Below are 23,006 nucleotides of genomic sequence, written 5' to 3' on the forward strand. Positions count from 1 at the left end.
AAAAATTGGGGAAAAAAATGAAAGTGAGCTGGGGGCCTCTCTTCAGAGATTTGTGTTTTATTTAACCAATTCTGTTGAAAATATTTTCATTAATAAGCCTTCAAGAACTTTCTAAAGCTACAATTAAGTGCATGGCAGATGGTCTCTGTTCAGGAGCAATTTAAACTGCATTTACTGACTCCTGAACTGTGGATGCCTCAACACATACTCTTTATTCAATCTACATATCATGTATTCAAGGAAAAAAAACCACATAAAAACAAAAACAAAAAACCAAACAAAAAACAAAAACAAAAAAAACCCAACAAAAAACCCCACCACAACCCTCACACGTTTAGGTGAGAATTCAGCAGTATGCTCCATAGCTCAGCTATAACTAACAAATGAAACTCATAATTTGTTGAGAAAAGTAAAATTTGTTTGTATGTTTACAGCTTCTCAGACTTACCCATTTCACTTCTGCTTGAAGAGGAAACATATAATTCCATAGGATCGTAGGATCTGGTTTACAACTCTGCAGCGCATGGAGGAAAATACAGTTCCTGTGGGAGGTTATGAAGTCTGTCTATAGCTGTACATACAACTACATATATATAGTTACATAAAACATTATTATTATTTAGCAAGGATAGGCAGAATTTCTGAGAGTTATTACTTTAAGAATCAAGGGTTTGGGGGGGGTGGCAGATGGTGTGATGTTTACTCTGCTTATTTTTATATAATGTGCTCGAACCTTTGGGCGACTGAGAAATAGTTGCAATTGTCTTTTGAAATTCTCTTTCTTAGGTTGGAACAAGATATTAAAAAGTTAAAGGCTGACCTGCAAGCAAGCAGGCAGATCGAACAGGAGCTACGTAGTCAGATCAGTTCTCTGACTAACACAGAGCGGGGAGTTCGATCCGAAAACGGGCAGCTCCGGCAAGAAAATGAACTGCTTCAGAACAAGTATGTGTTTCTACGTAGCTGTGTAAATTAGTTGCTGATGACTAGTCTGGTAAAGGGGAAGTATTATGGTAAGACTCTACAAAATTTGAGGCACTTTTCTGCAAATATGAGCAAGATTCATTTGGGACCATTGGCAGCAATTTATTTTTAGCAGGTAAAATCCTCCATTAAATCATCCCATACCTGTTACCTTCCAGATTACACAATGCTGTACAAATGAAACAAAAAGACAAACAAATGATCAGCCAGCTGGAGAAGAAATTAAAGGCAGAGCAGGAAGCACGAGCCTTTGTAGAAAAACAATTAATGGAAGAAAAGAAAAGAAAGAAGTTGGAAGAAGCAACTGCTGCACGTGCTGTTGCATTTGCTGCTGCTACAAGGTACTTTGTTCTACCCTAGAAGCAAGCTCAGCTCCGGAAAATTACTGAAATGTAGTTGATGCTACTGAAATGTGTTTTGGGGGGATTTGGGGATGCTTTTTTCACTCTTCTGTACATAAAGGTGTAGTCTATATTTGATTTAAAAAGGAAGAAAAAAAAGCTTTATTTGTGTTAAGAGGTTTATTTGTGTTGAGGCAGCGGGAGGACTGGGAGACCTCCTTCCGTGGAGCTGAGTCTCAGTACTCACATACGTTACATTTACATGGTGTAAGGGATGAATATACTCAAAATTATCTGCTGTACCTTGATTGTGCTAACAGGGAGGTGTTGTACCCTCCGTGGGTCAGTCTGCTTTAAATCAAGGAACATCCCCTTTCATGTGGGGACTGTGAATCAAGGATTTGTGCAATGACATTGACCAAAATAGTGTCTTGATCTCACATCTTCAAAGTATTCTGCTCTAGCCAATGGCTGCCAGTGCTCAGCAGAGTGGTGTTTCAGTAGTAACACAGGTGGGAAGTTTTTTCAAGATGAAAGAATGGCACCAGCGTGGATGACTTTAATCTGCAGTGCTCCAAATGTCTAAAAAGAATGATTTCTGATTTTCTGTTCTCCGTATTTTATAAATACTCCAAATTTCCTAATACCTTAGGCAAAATGTTGGGTAACTCTTTGCAGCTTTTTGCGTTGTTGCCTTAAGGGAAATTCTTTTGCTGAAAAGAACAAAGTTGGCTTCCTCTTTTTATCCTTCAATATTTATATTAATTTTCATGTTATAAACAGTTCAGGATTGACAGCCGCCTCCTTATTTCACCACCTTCTATTTTAATGCTTTTTTCTGCAGAGGAGAATGTACTGAAACCTTACGAAATCGTATCCGAGAGCTGGAGACAGAGTGCAAGAAGCTAACAATTGACATAAAGCTAAAAGAAGATCAGATACGAGAACTAGAAATGAAAGTTCAGGTAATGAGAAAGGACCAGGGCTTAGATCAGCATCCCAATGACTGCTTTCTGCCCTCTGAAATTGGTGGATCTACGTAAGAGGCAATCAACACCTTCAAGAATTATGCTCTTCAGATGTCTGTGTTGCATGTCTTCCATCAGGCTTTGTAAGAACGTGGGTATGAGAAAGGTTAATAGTCTCAGCTCCACACCACTTAGCTGTTTAAATTACTAGAATTTTTCTTCCCTGAACCAATGGTCTGCGTAGACTGAGAATATAATCCCCTCAACAACACTTTTTGTCTAATGCAAGGAGCTTGTTGCCAGTCTGTATCGTTACAAATTTCACAGCTAGCAAGTAAGATTGCGTGTTCAATGCAGTCTTCATCACTGGCCAGACGGGGTTTTTGAGAATTGTTGGGGTGTTTTGTGGTGGTTTTTTTTTTTTTTTTTTGCAGACACATTGTCTGGCATGTTAGTTTGAGCTGAAATGTGTGAGTTGAAGTGGACTTTATTCCTTTAAAATCTCTGTTCCTAAAGAGGTACTCGGACTGTCAACCGACAATTTGCATGAATATGTGTTTTTAATGTCTTGTGGCTTTTTAGACACTCTTCAAAATCCACCTGGTGTTATTGTGAACTTGCTTCCAAATAACATATGCAGCCTTGTTGTTCCTGGTTTTACCAAACCCTTGAAAACAAGTGTGGTTTATCCATGGAGAACATGAGCATGGCTTTCAGATAATTAAAACCAGTAGTAATCAAGCTTTTTTAATGTTATTGCCATCTTCAAACTGTTGGAGAAGCTTTTTGTTACAGGCATTAATATTTCCCCCTTTGTATTATTGTTTCGTCACCTAAAAGTATAGAACTTGTTGTTGTTGTATAGTATTTCTTTTTTTCTTAGTGAAACTGTTCATGCATACTTCCCAGCCATGAGGTGCCTGTGTCTATGTGCAGAATACTTACTCCCTCCTTTTTACTTTCTTAAATTTTGGGTTTGCAGCACACTTAGGTTCAATGTGGGAAGTATTGTGAGGTAAAGAAATCCCTCTCACCAGCCAACTGAAATAGCTTAAAATGCTTATTTAGTATCACTGTAAAGTGTCTAGCAGGAGATCGGTCCCCATTCTAGCCATTTTGCTTGTGGGAGGTGTGTTCGTATTCCACAGCTTGGCTAAGAGCGCTGCGCGGCTGCTTAGCTGGCACTTGGAAGTGCTGAGGAGGATTTCTGGGTGGAGGGTCTCGATACGGATGATAGAGGGCTGAGAGGCAGAGTAAATGGTACTTGTTCACCACACTGTAATTATGTATTATACAATATGGCTTTAATCACTTGTATGATGGTCATGTATAATTACTGGAGGTAATATTACAGTGTCCTTAATTAACCATCATTTTAATTTTACAGTATTAATACCAGGCCCAGTGGTGTGCTATGGGGAAGAGAAAGGCTTCTCGGTGTATCTCATGTGTAAAGTCGATGAGAATAACATTTGTCCTAATTACTCCTACAGGAACTGCGGAAGTACAAGGAAAATGAGAAGGATACGGAGGTGTTAATGTCAGCACTTTCAGCCATGCAGGATAAAACACAGCACTTAGAGAACAGCCTGAGTGCAGAGACAAGAATCAAGCTGGATCTGTTCTCTGCATTAGGAGATGCAAAACGGCAGCTTGAGATTGCCCAAGGTAACGTGGGATAGTTTAATTCAACGCGTAGCACCGACTGAAATAGTGAAAATATGACAGAAGGAATATCCTACCTTTTTACTTAGGGGTGGGCTCCAGTCCCCACGCCGCATTTCAGCTTCCAGTGGGCTTTTGTCTTTGACAGCTCTGTGAATGTGAGCCTAAGCAATCCGGTTGATCAGCTGACCTAATTTCCCCAGGCAATTAAACTGAAGACAATAAACGTCAAGATGGGTGTTTAAGTTAATTTATGATGATTTTCTATAGTTTTTATAAACCATTACCTTAAAGCTGGAGAACCAATTTTAAAGAGCAAGAAGATAAAATAATAGTTGCCATCTATTAAGCTCCTGCTCTTGAATCCTAATAATATCTTGATACTCCTGAAGTAAATAAAACCTAAATGGGGGGGGGGGGGAAATAAGCCAAGCTGTTTTAAGCTTCACGCTGGTGAGGTAAGCATGGACACTTCGTGTCCGTGTTGGGCTGGTGTTGCAGCCACCAGAGGGAGCATGAAGCCAGTGTAAAACCCTGCCCAGGCTGTCCTTTGTTCAGCGGTGCAAAGCATGAAGCAAAATTAAATAACCTTTTTAATCAATACTTGTTTAATTTTCTTGCAGAAGTTTGCTTGGTTACAGGAGAACTTGATTAGAGTGAGGATTTTTTTCTTTCAGTTCATTGGTGTTTACGTAGTTTCATAAATTGCTGTAGGGATGTTGTGAGTATGCGCGAAGTGGGTTTAGAAAAACAGTGAGAATAGGACAGTTTGGAAAATAAAGAATACATTTAATGCACAAACACTGACGCTCCTTTGAGGTGCTTGTAAAATGTGAACAGAAAAGTGCAGACAAAGGTTGAACCGTAGAAATAATCTTATTGGTGTGGTGCAGCTGTGAATCCAACCAATGCGGACTCTAGTGGAAGTGCTACGTCTAGTTGCGTTACGTGGTAACAAGAGGTAATTAAACATAGTTCCTCAATGCAAACCAGGAGTTACGCGAGTTGTGCTTTTACTGATGTCGTGTTAGAGCGCCGAATGTCTTCTGGGAGTTTTGTTTCAAGAGCTCTTACCATTGAACAGTTGGTGGAGGGTGAAACCATGCTGCTGGTTCTAAGTGATGTTATTTGCTGTTTTCAGGGCAAATCATTCAAAAAGATCAGGAAATCAAGGACCTAAAACAGAAGATTGCAGAAGTTATGGCAGTAATGCCCAGCATAACATACACTGCAGCCACCAGCACTCTGAGTCCTGTTTCCCCACATTATTCTTCCAAATTTGTGGAGACCAGCCCTTCTGGACTTGATCCCAATGCCTCTGTTTATCAGCCCTTGAAGAAATGAATGCCAATTTTCTTTTTGCCCAGTAATTTTATCATGCTGAAGGCATCACACAGGAGTGTCTCTTGCAGTCAAGATGAAATTGTATTGTGTGAGACTGTATTTGTTGTCATTTAAAACAGGATAAAAGAACATCTGGATTGACTAGAACTGCCCATCAGTTTTTCTTGTAAATTTTTAGAAAACCTCACAGAACTTTGCAATTTATTTTCCTTGGCCAATGCATTAAAAACAATTCTTGGTTTTCAAGTAGCCAATTTTGCCTTTTTATGTACTCTTGCATGGTTTCCTCTTGAAAAAGACAGGGCTTTGCTTGATTTTGAACCCTTTCAGGTTTTTTTTTGTAAGTCGAATTTGCAGATTCATTCAGAAATAGTGAGGAAAAACTTTTAGTTTTTACAATGAAAGGGTTAAATAATCTAACAAAGCTTTGATTTATAGATGTATTAAATACAAATATGTGATGTTGCAGAAGATAATTTGATTACCCCCCAAAGGACCAAACAAATTTCAGGGGCGTTGTTTAAGGGAGAGAATAAGACTCTAGATGATGATGATGATGTGACGGTGGTTGTTGTGTGAAATATTTATATTCCCATTGGTGTTTTTAGTCATTGAGAATTGCTAACAGTCTTGTTCGCAGTGCCTTGGAAAAAGACATTTCAAGAGGAAACTTGATAGTTTAAACTATTTTTTCCCCCTTCACTGTCATCTAGCTTATATATCAAGCTCATTACAGAGTCTACTGCAAATTGTACATGGTAATTTGGATGTTCATTATAAACCAAGGTTACATCTTCTGTTTATTTTGATATAAACTCAGCAGTGTTCTGTAACTTGCCTTGATTATACTGCATCGTGGAAGGCACAATATTAATACAGGAAGCGTTATTGTGAAGGCGGAACTGTGCAATGTACTGTATACAAGAGACTGTAAAGCTGGCTAATAAAAGCTGCAGTTCTGGGTTTTTTTTATTTTATTCAGCTGTGATTTACACTTTATATCACCTTATGTTCGACAGTTTAAATGGAGCTGAATATTTTTCAGCTGTTGTGCCAAGGAGTTTTTAAGGAGTTTTAAAGGAAACTCATAAATTGCACAAAGGTTTAAGTTAAAATGTATGTTGTACATTGATAGAAAGTGTTTGCACTGGCAACTTCTGAAGTGTTTCAGATTTTTTGAGGGTGGGGATTGGAGGGGTGGGAAGCAAAATTGTATCGGAAACTAGCAGAATTACAAACCCAACATTTTTGATTTTGCAAACATGCAGTGGGCTCTGAAGGACAAAGTTCTTTTAAAAAAAAAGAAAATTTTTAAAAAGCTTCATGTAAATTGGCATGTATGCCTCATTTAAAAAAAAATTAAGTAGGACACGCAAGTCAATAGAAGTATTAAAATGTCATCATTTTAATCACAGATATTCTTTTGGGATAAAACAACTAGCTTTAGCCAGGTGTGCATGTTGCTGTCATTTGCATTTTTGAATCATCTTGTGTAATTGTCACCATAAAAGTGTTACTCAGAAATGTCATAGGTTTTTCATCTTTGTGCAAAACATGAAATATTGTCACTGACTTTTTGTGTTGAGGTTCCCCCATTTTGCTGCCTACTTTGGCACAATTTTCGTTCAATACTTGGTCTTGGCTGCATTCTTTTTTTCTGTGGGGTTTACAAAGAATAAACGTTTTCTTGCAGATAAAAAAAAAAAAAACAACAAATTTTTTTTGCCTTTTTAACTGACCTAATTTAGCCTGGTATAAAGAAAACATTTTGTTTAAAGAGCACTCTGTTATTCCAGGTAAGTCTTCTCTTCTGCACCAGAGCTTCACTTCTGTGAAACAGAAGGAAGAATGTATGGTTTTTTGTGTATACACTTTGCAAGTTACCCTGTTGTTGGGCTCTTAAAAAAAAAAAAAAAAAAAAAAAAACCCAGAAAGGTAAATTTCTTGAGAATTGCCAAAGTATGTCTTTAAGTTCAGCCTTTGTTCCTTTCCTGCCATTCTCCTTACTGCAAAAGCAAACCCAAGATGGACGATTTGGGGATGTAAGCATTGTCCTTGTCTAGATAAAGAACAACTTGTTGCTGGTTTTCAGTATATCTGCTTAACTTCTCTTAGCAGCCACAGTTCCTGATGTAAATTTTTTTATTGGGAATCCTGCAGTTGTATTCAGGGCAAATGAGCTGCCTTTTACATCTTTGCTTTGGCTACTGCCATAGCTGGTCCTGACCCGGGTGTTCTCTGACTGCATTAGGCCTCCAGGTAAAATGTTTCAGGCACCAAGAAATTCCAACCTCAACTATTCTGTGATTCTGCTGCTGCCAGAACCTCCCGATTCCCTGAGGACACATTCTTTTTTTTTTTCCTTCTTCTCAAACCCCCACCAGACATACACCTAGATCATTTCCTAATCAAAATACATCAGAGAAGCTTGCAGTTTTAACAGATCCCGTTGCAGTGCAGCAGAAGTTGCATTCTCGGGTACCCTCCTCAGTTCAAACGGAAATGTTCCTTTAGGAAAGGTGAAGGTATCTGCGGGCATGAGTCTGCTCTGCAGGGTAAGTGGAGTGAGTGGAAGGAGGTAATTTAAGCACTCAAATCTTACGCCAGCCAGCCTCTGGCTCTTTAAATATTTAAATGTCTCAAATGGAAAATATCTTAATGACTCATCATAAATTGTACTTGCAAGATTAATACATGGGGAATTTAACAACGTAAGACTGCAGAAGGGTCACCTAGGGTGTTTTGTTTTTTCTACAGTCAATTTTGAAACATTACTGCAGAATAAATACTCTAGAGACATCTGCCAAAGAAAGACTGAACTATCCAGAACTTTTTCCAGCCAGCGTAAGTCTAGGAAGAAAAGGTAATGGAAAGACAGGACTCCTATGTAATGGTTTTGAGCACCTCAGGGTTTATCCTCGCTAAAATTCTAAGTAGAGCGGAAAGCAGTATGTAATTCTATTTTTAATATTTAACGAAAAGCTCCTTTATTCATAGAATCTGTTCTATAACTGAGCTAAGATGAACTAGGTTCCTTTTCATAGCATATTTCATGGTGATGGGGAAGGGAGGGCTTAAATGCATATATTGAACTCAGTCTTGCTTCATCAAATAACTTCCAGAAAAGGAAAAAATGGCTGCTTTGACTGAAATGTCCTCTATGGCCAGCTGGAAACGAAGCTGCAGATACCAACGTCAGTGCAGGAAAGCAGGTGAACTTCCATTTACCTTAAAGTAGGTGTTTCCTCCGAAGTGTCTAAGCAGAACAAACTTGTGGTTTGGTTTTCCTTTTTCTTAATTGTTAAATTGGATTTGGAAGTTGTTTTCTTACCTCCACATTGCCTTAAGCACACTGGCATTGCACGCTAGAGTAACTGGCTCCCAGACTGTTTCTTATGCCAAGGGAAACGTGCCTTCTGGCGTTTCCTGATCTGCCGTTATCGTGTCCGGGAGCTGGCTGCTCCGAATATCTTGTTATTGATAATATTTGCACGCAACAGATGGATTTTTTTTTGCACTTCAATATAAAAATTGAACTCCTTCCCAAGAGCATTTGATAGGAAACACTCTATTAAAAAGTTTAACCCTTTTCCTTTACCAATAGTGCCTGCTATTGAGAATAAGACCGTTCCCAAGATCAGCCTCTGAGGGTGGAAAGAGAGCCTAGCCCAAAGTCTGCACCTGGCCTCGTCCAAACAGGTTTGTGTGCTGCTGGCACTGAGCACCACTGTAGTGCAGCAACTTGATCATCTGCAGCAGTAAGTTGCTCGGGGTTTTGCTGGGGTGTTTTATTTGCCCTCCCCCCACCTTTTTTTAAACTCACAAGTTTTAGTCATAAGCTCAAATGTTATTCAGTACTCACACAGGAGCTAATGTGCAGTGGGGGATGTTTGTTTGCTGCTGGACACTTCCTTTTCTTGTATTGCAATTTGGAAGTCAAGGTCAGAAATGGACCTTCAGACATAATAGATTATAAAAATGAAATCTGAGATGCCACAGTATCTTAATTGAATCAGCTTCTATGATGCACTAAAATAATACACAACCATTTGAGTAAAGCACTTCTAATAAAGGAGAATAGGCAGAAAAAAGGGCAAGAATCCTTTTCAATCAAGTTCAGATGTAAGTGGCTCATTTACCTGTAATCTGAGTGGTAATTATGCTGTTCTAGAGCATGTTGTCAGGTTCAGAAAATACGGGGGTTTAGTGCTTACAATGAAAATCTTTAAACTATATGCCTTACATAATTAACAAGAAATTATTTCCCATCAAAATTTAGCTGGTATGAACAATAATGGTTTAATTATCATAAAATAATAGTGGCAGTTAGTGAAAGGTAGCCTGGTCTCTTTATGTTTCTGGAAGTGCTCCAGGAGTAGTACAGTTTTTGTGGGGAAATGCAGCTTTTTCTTGCTCTACCCCACAGCAGTAGCTTAACAATTTCCTTTTCCTAACGAACACAGCTGTAATGCAGTACCCTGGCCATAAACCAAGTGTCAGCTTCAGGTGAATTTTCTTATCCTTTGCTTTCAAGCCATTCCATTCAAAGTCTGATTGAAACATTCCTATGCAAAATGCATAACAAGCGTTTTAAAGACAATTTAAGACGGTGCTAAAACCAAGGGATTCTTACAAGATTGAAATAACCAGCATTTTACAATCTTTATCTCCGTAATTGCTCACTTAATCTGATCTGTTTGCTCATGCGTTTGTCACTATATCCTAACTTTCATTAACCTTGACTAAACAGTTTGGTCTCTTGATGATCTTTTTAGGCAGTCTCTCTGTTTTTTGTAACCTTTTCAGGTGTATTGTCACTTAAAACCATCTGTTTATCTTAATTTCTTTTTTTAAATAGGTTTAGGGTTGTTTTTTTCTTAGACCTATCTATGAATTAACTGCCATATAAAATAATTGCAAGCAATTTTTATCATGAGAAGATTTATGCTTCATCTGCTTTTAGTCCCATGTATCAAAAAGCAAACGGAAGCCATTACCTAGGGTGCATCCATTGCCCATGGGAATGCGTTTCTGTCTGCAAAGCCCCTGGGGCTCTTTGGAGGGCAGCAGGGAGCCGTATCTGTAAAGAATCTGAATCATATGCCATCCTTAGAGGCTTAAGTTTTAAAATATTGAACTGTGTTGATGGGGAAAAAAGAAGTGGTGTTTTACTGGTGACTAGCTTGAAGGAAAAAAAAATCCAGGTACCCCTAAACCCCAAGTAAGTTTGGATCTGAGACTAAGTGGTGTGGTTCACAGCAGTTTTCAGTGAAAATATTTGAGATCTGCAGGGCCCAAAGAGAACCTGTCTTGGAGTTTTCTCAAAGTGAGAACTTACTGAAAGGAAAAGTACTTTGTGTCCTCTCTGAAACAGCCACGAGAGGGCCCAGGATGCCTGGAGTGAGCCTGGCCCGGCTCAGCGAGCAAATCATGAACCTTACTCAGTCACCAACATACTGGAAAAAATTCCATTTCCTTTTAAATGGACATCTGAATGTTATTTCATAGTCTTTCCATTATGTGAAAGAATAGGAAATTCATCTTGGGAAGCCTGGAGAGCTCAGAAATACATGGATTTGTGTGATAATAAAAGTATAATCAATATGCAAACATTCTCTCCATGTGAGACTATACAGAGATTCAAAGAAAGGCAAGAAAGAAGGCTTTGCTTTATTCTCCATAATCAGAAGCCGAAGCGATATAGATCCTTGGTTGAAATGGATGGAAATACAGGAAACTTTCCACAGGGTATACACCTGTAGTATTTCACCCGCCTTCTGTCTGTGGTGATGGTACTTACCTGCTGAACTGCCTTTACTGGGTGTCTGCCTGCTTCGGCTGCAGCTTGCCAGTAACTCTCTTCCCTTGGGAACACTAATATTACAGCTTAAATACCTTTCAAAGTTCCATGGCTATTCATGATACCCTACAGGCCATTATGTCGTGGCTATCCAGAGGTGTAGAATTGTCACCTCCCATAAAAGAAAGGTATTACTTAGAAACGCAGGTGAAAAACATTTAGTCCTGGACTAAAGTCTAGTTTATGATCCAGTATCTGATGACTTATGGCTAAAAACAAGTTGCTGAAACTATTTGCAAGCGTATTGACTTGTCTGGAAGAGCTGGTTTAGATTTCTATTGAGAATAATGCTTCTCATTAAAGTCCAGCTTATAGTAAGCGACGCCCAGCATCAAAAGTCACTACGTTGAAAATACGGTATGTTTACAAATACTCTTTTTTTAACTTCAGATTAACACTTTATACCAAATTTTAACATGGGGCAGGTAGAAACCACACCAGTGCTGTAGGACGTCCTATTAACACCCTGTTCTCGTGGAGCTGACCTTCATTAGCTCATTCCTTTGGCTTCCTCATTTAAATGCAATTCTCCACACTGGTTCTTTTAAGCGCTGTGCTGTGTCTCATTGTCTGGCGTGTACAGCGTGCGTTGCCACGCAGCTGTACAGCCGCGCTGAGCGGGCTGGTGGGTGGGAGGTTATGCTTTTAAGATGAGGAGGATTATGGAATGAATTTGCTTTCCCTGTTTCCCCCCTCCCCCCCTTCCATTTAGTTATTTCTAACTCTTTTTTTATTCCATACATTAGTAATCTATAAGTAGCGCTTACAAGCCCGGACCAAACTCAGAGCATTTGTGCCTTGTGTTACGTGTATGCAGAAAACTAGGGGGCTTTTTGCCCTGAAGCGCTCAGAGCCTGAGTGAACTTGCAGAAGAGGAGGGAGAAATCAATCAAACTAGAAGCACAGCAGCGTTCCTGTTTTATGACTTGGCTAGCAAGGTGCAAGTATGCTGGCTTTGCTCCCCCTCCTCCGCACCTCAGAAAACCGCTCTGCTGGGACTGGGTTTGCCAAGGAGCTCGGCGCATATTCTGGTGCCCAGATGGAAGCTGAGCTCTTCACAAAACTCATCTTGCTGTGTGAATTTCAGCAGGTTCAAGCCCTTGGCAGAGCTGGCAACTCGAATAAGACCTAGTAATTCAGGCTTAAACTGCTGCTACATCTAAAGATTCATGTCTGCTGCTCCGAGGAGTCAGTATATCAATGTGAGTGCAGGGTATAAAAATGGACCTGCCCTTTTGTAATGGCATTTTTACATATCATTAGCGCAACTTTCCAAACCCACTTGCAGGAAAGTGAGACCTCAAGGCTCTTCCTGTCAGTGGACAGCTGGTTTACCAGGTACAAATGATCCCTTTAATGTTTCACAAGGACACATTTTTTCCAGATGCCTATTTAAATTTGCTTGAGTATCATTCGTCTATTTTGTGCCACTACATTAAAAGAAATTCTATACGTTATGGGTAATCTTTTTAACACATATTTCTGAGTGTCAGTAACTGTGTCTTACAGGTGCAGACTGATAAAGCCTGATGCTCATCATTTTCTGTCTCTATACAGAAACGTGGAAGTATATTTCCTACTCTCTTTTACCTGGTCTTCATATGGAAATTTAAGTATTTCCATATGGCTGAGTGTCTGTCTGCTTCAGCTTAGTTTTGATATCAGTTTGCTAATTTCAGTTAAAATTGGCAGCAAATTGTTAATACTAAGGATATACAAGCTCCTACAGTGTTTGAGGAAACAGGCAGTTGTGTAGAGGAGGGGGAGACCATTAGCTGCTGCAGAAAGAGCTCTGTGTAGAGGCCGAGCCTTCCTAGGCTTCGGAGTTAATCAGAAGACCCCTATCCACAGGACTGCACATACTGCAAGTTAGTGTGTTTGTGCAACTACTTTGTCTTAAAGCCTATTTAAAGCAAACCAAGTCGTACTTGTTAAAACAAAAAGGCTTGGCTGACGACAAGTTAACATTATTCCTTCTCAGACAGTGGTCTTGCCATTCGTGCTTTGCTTTTGAAGCATCTAATCTGCTCTGGCTGCAAGGACTTTATTTTGTATATTGGGCTTCAGAGGGTCACAGCCAATTTTGAATGATGCCAAGAAATCAGGATCATTGTAACTTTAATACCATCTTCCTCATGACAAGATTCCTGGAGGAAATCATTTAACTCCTCCCTACTTGCTTACCCATCTGTAAAATGGGATTTTTGTTTCTTGGCTTCTCAGGGAAATATGTTAAATCTCACTCCGTATTTGTTGCTGTTTTAAATGTTTATTTCTAGCCCAGCCAAAACCAGTACAGGGCATTATTAAAATAGTCAATATTTCTGAGGGGGGCTTCACTGAGCTCAGACATACAGGAATGCAGGGGCTGCATGTAATAGTTTACAGGTAGGAATTTCTCTGGCAGATATTTTGTAAAATATTTGGCTTCCTCCTATGTCTTGTCTTGCCCACAGCTGCAAAACTTCGGTAATAATAAAAGGGAAAGCTAAGTATATGCATATTTCTAACAAGAGTCTGATATCTTCTGATCCCTCTCTTTTTAATTTGTTTCTGATTTACCATAGCTAAAGAAAAAAGGAGGGAAATGTAGTAACGCGATGGAGAGCGGCAGGACCCCCACTTAGGCATTGACAGGGGAGAAGCTGGAGGAATTGAAACCATGAGTTTTACTACATATTATGGAACACAGTAATGCATTAACAGTCTGATTCTCATGCTGTGTTTCTAAATGGCAGCAATACTTAGAAAATCAAAACGCTCCTCAAGTATTCAAACAGAAAGGCAAGAGTTATTCACTGCAGAGGGAGCCTGTTCAATTATCCCACATGTACCAAACCACTCAAAAGGGAGCATTATCTGGTGGTTTAGGCAGAGCTCTGCAAAGCCCTGAGCAAGAGTAGGTTCTGCTCCCAGCCCTGTCACTGCAACTTGCTGCAAAAAGGGGGTTTTTAACTGAAAAATGGTAAGACAGCTAATTGCCCCATGGAAGCTGATCTGGAGAGGCAGGGGGGAGACATAGGAGGGAGAAGGATTAAACGGGAGAATTTTCTCAGCACTTGCTCCTTATTTTTTCAGCATTGCATGTTTAATAGCAGTTACATTAATTAACGCTTACAGATTTCCTTCTGCCCTTAGATGAGTTTGCTTTGCAATTTCTTTCAGTTGCACCAGTCTCGTGCCTGCCCTGCTCTTAAATACATGGTGATCCAAGGAAGCAAAAAAGTAAGGGTAAGAAATCCATTGAGTTCTTCCCAGTTTCTGTATCTGATCTGGTTGACTCTCTAGTTAGCTTGTGAAACAGCAACTTTATTTGTTTTGTGATAGCACTTAAAAGAGCTATTGGGCAGGGATTCAAAATCATCACTGGCAACTGAGCCATGGCATGTTTTGGGGTCCCTGTTGGGGTTTGGGGGTTTTTTTTTGACCTTTAAAATTCCTGGAGTTCTCAGCACAACTGCAAAGTCTCATAAGCCAAAGCAATCACTGAGCTGAGATATCTTGCTTGACAGGCAGAAGTTACTCCCTCCCAGCTGGGCTTTCTATGCAGTACAGCTCTGAAGATGCATCTCTCCCCCCGCTCATTGCTTGGCTCTTTAGAGAAGCAGGTCCCTTATTCTGAAGGAGATAATTTGCTTAGCTGGACCTCTTTCTTCATCTCCCTTGCTTTTTGCAGCCAATAAGCAGCTGATGGACTTCCAGCCAGTTGAAAGTTTGTGGTCTTTCTTGATTGGATTTTGGATTGCACGGCTGCCAGTAATACTATTTCTCAAAGCCCAGGCTTTGAAAATTACATAGCCTTATGTTTGGCAGTTCAGTTAATAAGTTGCATAATTACAGTTCTAGGAGCAGATCCAGTATCTTTAGACAGTGCAGTGGAATCTAAATACCTTCTTCCTTCTCCGCCTTGAAATGGTGTTCATTTCTTTCTCCTCTAAATGGCAACAGAATTAATTTCGGAGAGACCTGTTGCTTGAAGTGGAGTCAGTGGATTAATAAAAGCGTTAATTATTAAAGCCTGCAAATGCTCCCTAATGATTGTTTGCTGCAAAGTTAATGTTTGATTGGAGAAGGTCATCTGCAAGCCTGAGTAGAAAACCTGTCTCTGTAATAGCAGGTGAAAGCACAATTACCTTCTCTTCATGATATGCAGTGGTGCTCTGTACTATGCTCCGCCTGATCATCCTAAACAATGAGCTTGGAGGAAGAGCTGTTTTGCCGTAGGACAGCTGCAACCCGAAGGTCACCCTTCTTAATTAAGTGGGAGCAATTACATCTGTTACTGTGCTTCCTCGAATGAGGCATGGGCACCTCCTTCTGTATCCGTAACTGAAAATGAACCTCAGGCTGAGGGTGGTTTGCAGTGGTTTGCAGCCCAAAGGGCTGCCGCTGCGCACCGTTTCCTGAGAGCTCAGCTAGCACGTGGCAGACATGCAAAGGAAATGAGCGGGTGCTATGTTTTTACACCCACAATCTGTGCAGAAATTATGTGCAATCAGAAGTGTCTAGCAATAATCTGTGCTGCGAAAACGCAGCCTGCGGTGCGGCTGGGAGGGAGGGGTCATCCCGAAACCTCTGTGTGCAGCTGCCCGCATACGATCTTCAGGTGTAATTGAATTGAACGGCACCAGCAGGTATCTTTCCCAAAAGAGATGGGCATCCCATTGCTCCAGCTGAAGAGTGATCTTCTCTATTAATTTTAGGTCTAAGGCATGCTGCTGAGCCTTTCTGATCCAATCTCGTAGGGGCAAGTTAACTGCAGGCTAGCCAGAGTCTGTGACAGCATTTCAATACTGAACCTGCACTTTGACTATTTTCCTCTACTGAAAGTTAATTGGAAAGGACATCGAGAATCTGGCTTAACATTTTGATTTTCCTGAAGGGTGGGAAGAGACCTCATTTTTTCCCAACCCCGCCACTCTCTTTCTTTGTGGTTTCAGGCGAAGCATTTAACCTGTGTGTGCTTTGAACTTTTTTTCCCCTATTTAAAATAAGGATGATAGCATGCAACCTAGAGAAAAGCCATCGAGAGCCTTGTAGGAGGGGCGTTGTCACGGTGCTGCCAAGTTCTGTAGTTGTTAGGAGAACGGATGTTTAATTTCACAGTTTAAACCAAAACCAAACCCTCTTTGAGTAAGGCATTGCGTGTAGCTGCTGGCTTTTACGCATTAATAATGTTGCAAGTCCCTCTGGACACTCCCGAGCTCATTGCTTCATCAGAGGGATGAAACTAGTGTGTTTTGCAAAAGGAAACATAGTTAAGAGTGGGAATATCAAGAGGTGAGTCTCTGCCAGAGGTGAACAGTCAGAAACAAAAAGGAAAGCAGCATACGAATGCTTTTTGGTGCAGCTACATCTCAAGGGAGCAAGGGACGCGACATAAGAACCTTCTTTCCAGTAAATAAGGCAGTCGGTATGTAAAAGCAGAGTCAAAAAGGGTGGTTGTTGACATGAAGAAATAAATGCTGCTGCTTTATCTTTCAGAACTGACAAGGGCCTTGGAAGTCTGCTGTGAAAGCACTGTTCCCCAGGAGGAAAAGGATGAGGACTTCTGAGATGTTGCCTATGACATGTAGCACCGGGAGAAGCCCTGTCAGTCCAATAAAGGATCGTGAGAGATCATCAGGTGGGAGAGAACTGAAATAATTCCAACCTTTCCATGTAGGGAAGCTCTTGCACTTCATGGACTGTCCATGCAATTGTTGCAACTTTGGGAATCTCTTCATTAACCTCCAAGATGTTCATAGGCAGGCTCAAAGGAACAGCTTCTCTCTTCTGAGCTTTTGGCCCCCTGCTTTGCAGCTTCAGATTAAGCCGGTAAAAGGGGATTGAGCAGAATCCAAGCTGCACGTGCTCCCATCATAGTGAAATATAGAGGGAAATCTCCTGACAGATCCTGACAACAGGAGCCACAGCAGTGAGAAAACAAGGAGCCGCAGCAGCGAGAAAACAAACACATGCTGTCTGGGACTTCAGGGGTTTTGTATGTTCAGCCAATTGAGATTTATCAGCCCTCTTTTCACTGTAATTCACAGGGACATGGGAATGTTTCGGTTACACCCGCACTGCTAGGCAGCAAACGCTGTGTGACTCTGGGAGCCGGGGCAGTTCCTGCTCGTAGCTGTGACTACACAAGCGTGGGGTGAAGCAGCCTGTCTGTGCTCTGCCAGAGCCTACAATTAAGCCTCTCAAGCCTGTTTAAATGATACCAAGGCACGGCTCCAGTGAGAGGTCTCTCCCTTTCGCTAACCTAATTTACGCTTGCTGTTGATCACTTAATGTCCCCTGTTCGAGCATTTCACTCAGGCAGAAGAAAGGTCAACAGGGAGAGCAGAGTTCTTGGCTTGCACATCTGTGAAGCCAGGCTCTTTAGGAAGTGTCTGACACTTGTAGATCTCTACAGTGCCTGGTGAAGGACGTCAGTATTTTAGCTGTGGAGTAGGTCAGTATTTCTAAGCTGTCTGTGGCAGATCCTCTTATTTATGGAAGCATGTGGACAGCCAGTGACAGAGAGGGACCCAGACTTCATGAGTGCCTTCATGAAGTACATTTCAGAGCCTGTGAAGATGACTGATGCTGGTGGGGCACAGGCCAGGCTGCACATGAAGGGATATTGGGGGGGGTGGGTTCTGGTTGGTTGGGTTTGTTTTTGTTGTTTTCTTTTTTTTTTTTGAAGAGTCTAGTCAGCAGGGAAAAGGGCCAGAAAAACACCTCGCTGAGAAAAGCCTCCAAATCCCATATCCGCTTGAAGCTGCAGAAAGAATGAAGGTTGGCAGAACATAATTATCTAAATTGGAGTTCAGCCAGAACCCAGGGGCTCACCCTCCTCCTCCTGTGAAAGTGCCATTGGGTATTTGATAGCTATGCGGGGTCCAAACACTTGATTTTTATGTATCCCTTGAAAGGCTGGAGTCACTGGAGTAGGAAACCCCCTTGGCTTCCTGCTGGAGCTAAGACTATGTAGTAGCACCTACCAAATCTTTCCTAGCCACAGCTTGCAGCACCTAAATTTTCTTTGGAAATCCCTGTCCTATGCTCTTGGGGAGATTCCAGTTGGACACCAGAGGGAAATTTTTCACAGTGAGGACAGTCACCATTGGAATAATCTCCCCAGGGAAGGGGTTGACTCGGCCACGTTGAGCACCTTCAAGAGTCGTCTGGACAGGGTGCTGGGCCATTTTGTCTAGACTGCGCTCTTCCTAGAAAGGTTGGACTAGATGATCCCTGAGGTCCCTTCCAGCCTGGGATTCTGTGATTCTATCCAGGTTCAGTCAGCCGAGAGCCTGCTTCTTCACATGTGGGATCCAGCAGGATCGCAGCCCAGAGGCAGAACATCTGCAGGCTCCGCTCGCAGCTATGTCTTTATTACTGCTGTGGCAGGGGAGCGCATCTTTGATCTGCTTCTCCCCCACGCCCTCCCACATTCAGCTGACTGCTCCCCCAGAGCCTGCAGCAGGGAGGGGAAGGCAAGATATGCAAGTTCTCTGTGCCCAAGGATTTTGCTGGTGCAGTTCCCTGAATCACCTCACTTTTGGCCACGTCTAGACACGTCAGCACAGCGCGGCAAGGTAGGGCAGCTTGCCTGTGTCAGTGCATGAAGAGGAGAGTCCTGGATTCGTTGCTGTGTAACAAGCCCTGCCTTGTTCTGTCCTGGTCGATCAACAGGACCAGGGCTTCTCTGGCTGCCCTGCCATCGTGTGGGTGGGATGTTGTTATGGGCTCTGCCCAGCTACTGTCAGCAAATGTGCTCGCTGGGCTAGCAAAGGGGTGATCGGGTGTCTGCGTGTCACACTCTGTCCCAGTGGCCAGAACACACCAGAAAAGTTCTTTCTTCTGATTTCTTAGTATAAATATTTCATGTGACCCAAGAAAGTCCCAGTGGGGGCTGTGCCGTGCACTCTGAATATGGGCCACGTGAATGGAAGTGGTGTATTAATTAATATGAAACAGCTCCGAGAAACAAATGCATGTTGCCATGGAAGCACCAGCAGCGACAATGTCACCTCATTTTTAAGATGCTTTCAATGTTCCAAACACAATTCCACTTCTCTTTCAAAATAGACAATGGGAAAATATCTCAGTGGAGGGGAAATGGGGCTGTGTCCACAGGCTGTGCAAAACTTGACTCCGCTTTATTACAGCTCAGAGAGCAGCTTCATGCCAAAGCCATGGGGAAAGGGCACAGGGGGCTGCAGGTGGAGAAGCTAACCCAGGAGGCAAAGGAAAGCGCAGGCTGGAGATCGGGGGAATGGGCTGTTCTTTCCCCAGCCAGAGATATAAGGGCTGGGGATCCACCAGGCAGCAAGTCTTGTGACCCCTGCTCCTTGGGAGGTTTGGGGTATACCAGGAGAACAGTTAAACATTAAAGAGGGTTAGAATAGGGACACAGGAAGCTGTCTCTGAGGATTTGAATGGAATAAATGGAGATCTTGTATGAGAGGAAATGAGGCAAGCGGTAATGTTGAGAATTGATAATGCTGATTTAATGAATGTGAAAATTCAAATTATTGGAGAGCAATGAAAAATACAATAGTAAATGCCTGGAAGCTGGGTTGTCCCTGCCCTTTTCAGTCATCTAGGTGAAGCAGATAGGTGACCTTTTAACCCACTTTAATGAACCTTTTGTTGCTTGACTTGCCCCAGGAACTTGTAGTTTTAGTATATGTAGCCAGGACTGGTAAATCTAAAGGAATAATCAGTTGCAGCCAAGTCTTGGCTTGTCTGCTCTCAGGTAGTCGCATCTGCAGGCTACAAGCACACACCTGAAGGCAATAGTGTTTAACTGGTGGCGTGGTGCCATCTGCCAGCCAAGCCACCCCGACCGACGGCAGGCAGGTTCTGCTGAGCGATGGCTCGGTCTTTGCTCCCCACAACCCGGGTGTGTTACCTCGCGGATGGGTCCGTGAGAGCTCAGGCAGCTACCGTGACGCTGCTGATGGGCATCAGCTGATGGGTTTACTGAGCCACTGAAATGTGATCACCTACAAGCCAGTATCTGCACATTTATGGGTGTTAATAGCAGAGATGCAACATTTGTCCTATTCTGGTTGCATTTGTCCTGTAACATGAACTATTTCTGCCTTCAGAGCTGTGCTTGTTTTGATCCTGCAGTTAGTCTCTCACTTCACATTTGTTCTCTTGCAATTGCCTAATTTCTTGATTCTGTAGCCGCTGCCTCATTTTTTGGGTTGTCTTTGCTCTAGTAGTATGCATGCTTAAAAACCTGCACTGTTAGCCACCTAGACGAGGGCCTTACAGGTAGATATTTCTGCAGTGCTCAGAACATGAGTAGGAATAGATTTACTGGACCCACGCTGTTCAACACTGGTGGGGAAAAAAAAAAGCCATAAAAAAACTTATTAAAATTTCTTAGATTCCTAAGGCCCAATGTCTGTTCTCTGAAACCTTTCGGTGCAAGGATTTGTGCTGCCTTAGAGGATCTTTATGAAGACCCCAATTGCTAAGCAATTTCAGTGCTTAAAGAAAATGAAACTGCAGCAAGTTTCATCCAGGAAGGCGAGGTTCGTGGCTGGTGAGCTGGGGCTTTGCGTCTTAGACAGGTCATGCTTGCACGAAGGGGATTGTGTCCCTGTGGTTTTTGCCCAAACCTGTAGAGGGGCTATTCCACCATTCCTGATTGGCCTCTAAATCTGGACTAAAAAGAAAGACAGCAACCCACTGTATGTACTCAAATACATTTACTAAAAAAAAAATGCATTTTAGCCAAATAACTAATGATTTGTCCTAGCTCAGCCTGTTTTGTGTTGTTTGCTTCTGAGATGCAGAGGTTCTAGGCCAAAATAAAAATCAAAACAAAAATCCTTGAAATGTTTTTCAGTGACCTTGGATGACCACGTGCAGAAGGAAGACTGCAATATTCCAGCTGTTAAATCGAGTGATTGTGGATTTTGATTCTTTGCTGAAAGGCAGTGATACCTCCTTGCAGTAATAGCATGAGCCAGAGCCCGGGCAGCAGGCGAGCGTAGATGAAAAGTAAGTACTCTCCTTAGATTCATTTTAATTCCCTCTGTATCTTATGAAAACTGCTAAATCATCAGCACCAAGAATAGCATTTGCGGTTATTAAAAGCACCCATCAGTCCACTTAGCCACTGTAGCTGATGTTAACCCCAATCTGTCTGTTTTATGCTTCTACTGTGTTGACTCTGCACCTCTGCAATGATAACAGAGGTGCTGATTTAAAGAGGAGGATGGCAGGTGGCGTTGGCTATGCCAGAAAGCAGAGGAAGATGCACAAAGACTTTGAAATTCTCTTTGTAAAGGAAAAAAAGTAGAAAACTGATTTCTCAAAGGTTTGGCCCTGCCAAGCCTCAGCCCCCACCCAGAAGAAAGCTATGATACTGCTTGCTGGACTTTACCTGCGAACATGTTTCGTTTGCATCGGTGGCTGGGTGGTTAACAGGATGGTTTCAAGGAGTCCCAGGCACACAGACTGGAGTACGTGGTAAGTGGGCTTCACAGCTGAGTGTCGCGATGGTCTTGGTTGGCTGGCCTCTGCCTGGCACATCCCATCAACTGCAGAGAGACTTAAAAGCTCCCAGCACCCCTTCACAAGCGATTTTTAATGCTTTGGCAGCTGGGCTTGGAGACTCTGGGGTAAAAACCCTTCTCCCAGAGCGATGAAGATGGCGGCCTTCTGATCCTAGAGAGCAAATGTCAACCTGGAGCTCAGGAAAGGGAGGGGAAAAAACCCACCAAAGCATCAAAGGGGACACAGATGGTCAAAAATTTATGGAGAGCACAGCTCCCTGGCAGGGAGCCTGTGGGATTTAATATGAAAGCAGTAGTTCTACAGATGCCCAGTTCTTCTGCTAAACCAAGTTCTAGCAGCTGATCACAAGACAGAGCCATTTAACTAAACAGCAAGCAATACAGATTTTCTAGTACATTTCTGATGGATTTTTTTTTTTTTAAATAATGAGGTTTGCATGTTTTGTTTTGGGTGGTTTTGGGTTTTTTTGTCTCTTAAAAAGCCTCCTTTCATTTGAGCTTAAAAAAAGGTTCCTGTATTTCCTACCCATTCTGTCTCCAACCTTAACATACAGCAGCTGCTGAGAAGTCCAGCTCAACGTCCAGATGCCGTACAAGTTTGCAGCGCCAGCAGCGAGCAGTTTTTAACAGCCTGAGTAGTCAATGCCTTTTCTGTCTGGTCCTCAGTCGCTGGCAGTGCCTGTGACGCTGTAATCAAGCCTGCTCACAAAGCCAGGCTGGGTCGGGCGCATGGACGGATGATGTGCATGGGAAGCCAGCTCCAGGACCGAGCTGCTGGCAGCGGGAGGTTTTGGGCTTGCTCCTGACCCAGCCCGCCAGCATGCAGCAGGGAGAGAGCTGTGGCCTGAGAGGAAAATGTTATGGAAGTCTGTACCTTGAACTCTTGCCATCGTTAATTAACCACATAATCTCTCTTTCATGCAGCACTCTTCATCAGTTCATTTGTCTTGTTCTCTTCATTTGGCAGATGGAGAAGCTAAAACACAGACGACCGACGTCTTGGCTAATTGTCATCCATCGAGCCCATCTGCAGAAGCCAAAATAAACCAAAGTTCCCCAAACGCCAGACCAGCGCACTAACCGCAAGGTAACACTGCTTCCATCCTCTTCTCCCTATAGAATTTGATAAAATTAGTCTTATTTCTCCCTTTGATTCCTCTTGAAGTGCAAGAACTGATTCCCAAATGATTCCCCAGCCTACCTCAAAACTTTGTGCCTCTTGCTCTGTGAAAGAGCACGTAATTTGACATCCAATAAGTAACGCAGCCCTAGCAGAGCCATGGCAACTGGCGCGCAGGGCAGGGGGATTTGATGCTCCTTTGCCAAGAAGGGA

At 42.3% G+C, this 23,006-nt stretch overlaps 2 protein-coding genes across 5 annotated transcripts in view; both read left to right on the plus strand.

The window, feature by feature from the left end:
- MACO1 (macoilin 1) overlaps window positions 1-6,279 on the plus strand; it is a 30,811-nt gene extending 24,532 nt beyond the window's left edge. For both annotated transcript variants that reach the window (XM_064471114.1, XM_064471115.1), the window contains exons 7-11: window positions 787-945; window positions 1,143-1,325; window positions 2,170-2,290; window positions 3,787-3,961; window positions 5,100-6,279. In XM_064471114.1, the coding sequence (XP_064327184.1) occupies window positions 787-945; window positions 1,143-1,325; window positions 2,170-2,290; window positions 3,787-3,961; window positions 5,100-5,302 (841 nt within the window). In that variant the 3' untranslated portion in view covers window positions 5,303-6,279. The remainder of the gene's footprint in view (window positions 1-786; window positions 946-1,142; window positions 1,326-2,169; window positions 2,291-3,786; window positions 3,962-5,099) is intronic.
- A 10,185-nt stretch (window positions 6,280-16,464) lies between these two features.
- Window positions 16,465-23,006, plus strand: part of LDLRAP1 (low density lipoprotein receptor adaptor protein 1) — a 41,299-nt gene continuing 34,757 nt past the window's right edge. Inside the window, exons 1-4 of one of the 3 annotated variants that reach the window (XM_064471698.1) lie at window positions 16,490-16,559; window positions 16,647-16,788; window positions 21,001-21,155; window positions 22,641-22,760. The gene's annotated coding sequence lies outside the window, so the exon portion shown is untranslated. The other 2 variants (XM_064471697.1, XM_064471699.1) reach the window with 2 other exon arrangements.

This window comes from Phalacrocorax carbo, chromosome 22, assembly GCF_963921805.1.
Source record: "Phalacrocorax carbo chromosome 22, bPhaCar2.1, whole genome shotgun sequence".
Classification (NCBI taxonomy): domain Eukaryota; kingdom Metazoa; phylum Chordata; class Aves; order Suliformes; family Phalacrocoracidae; genus Phalacrocorax; species Phalacrocorax carbo.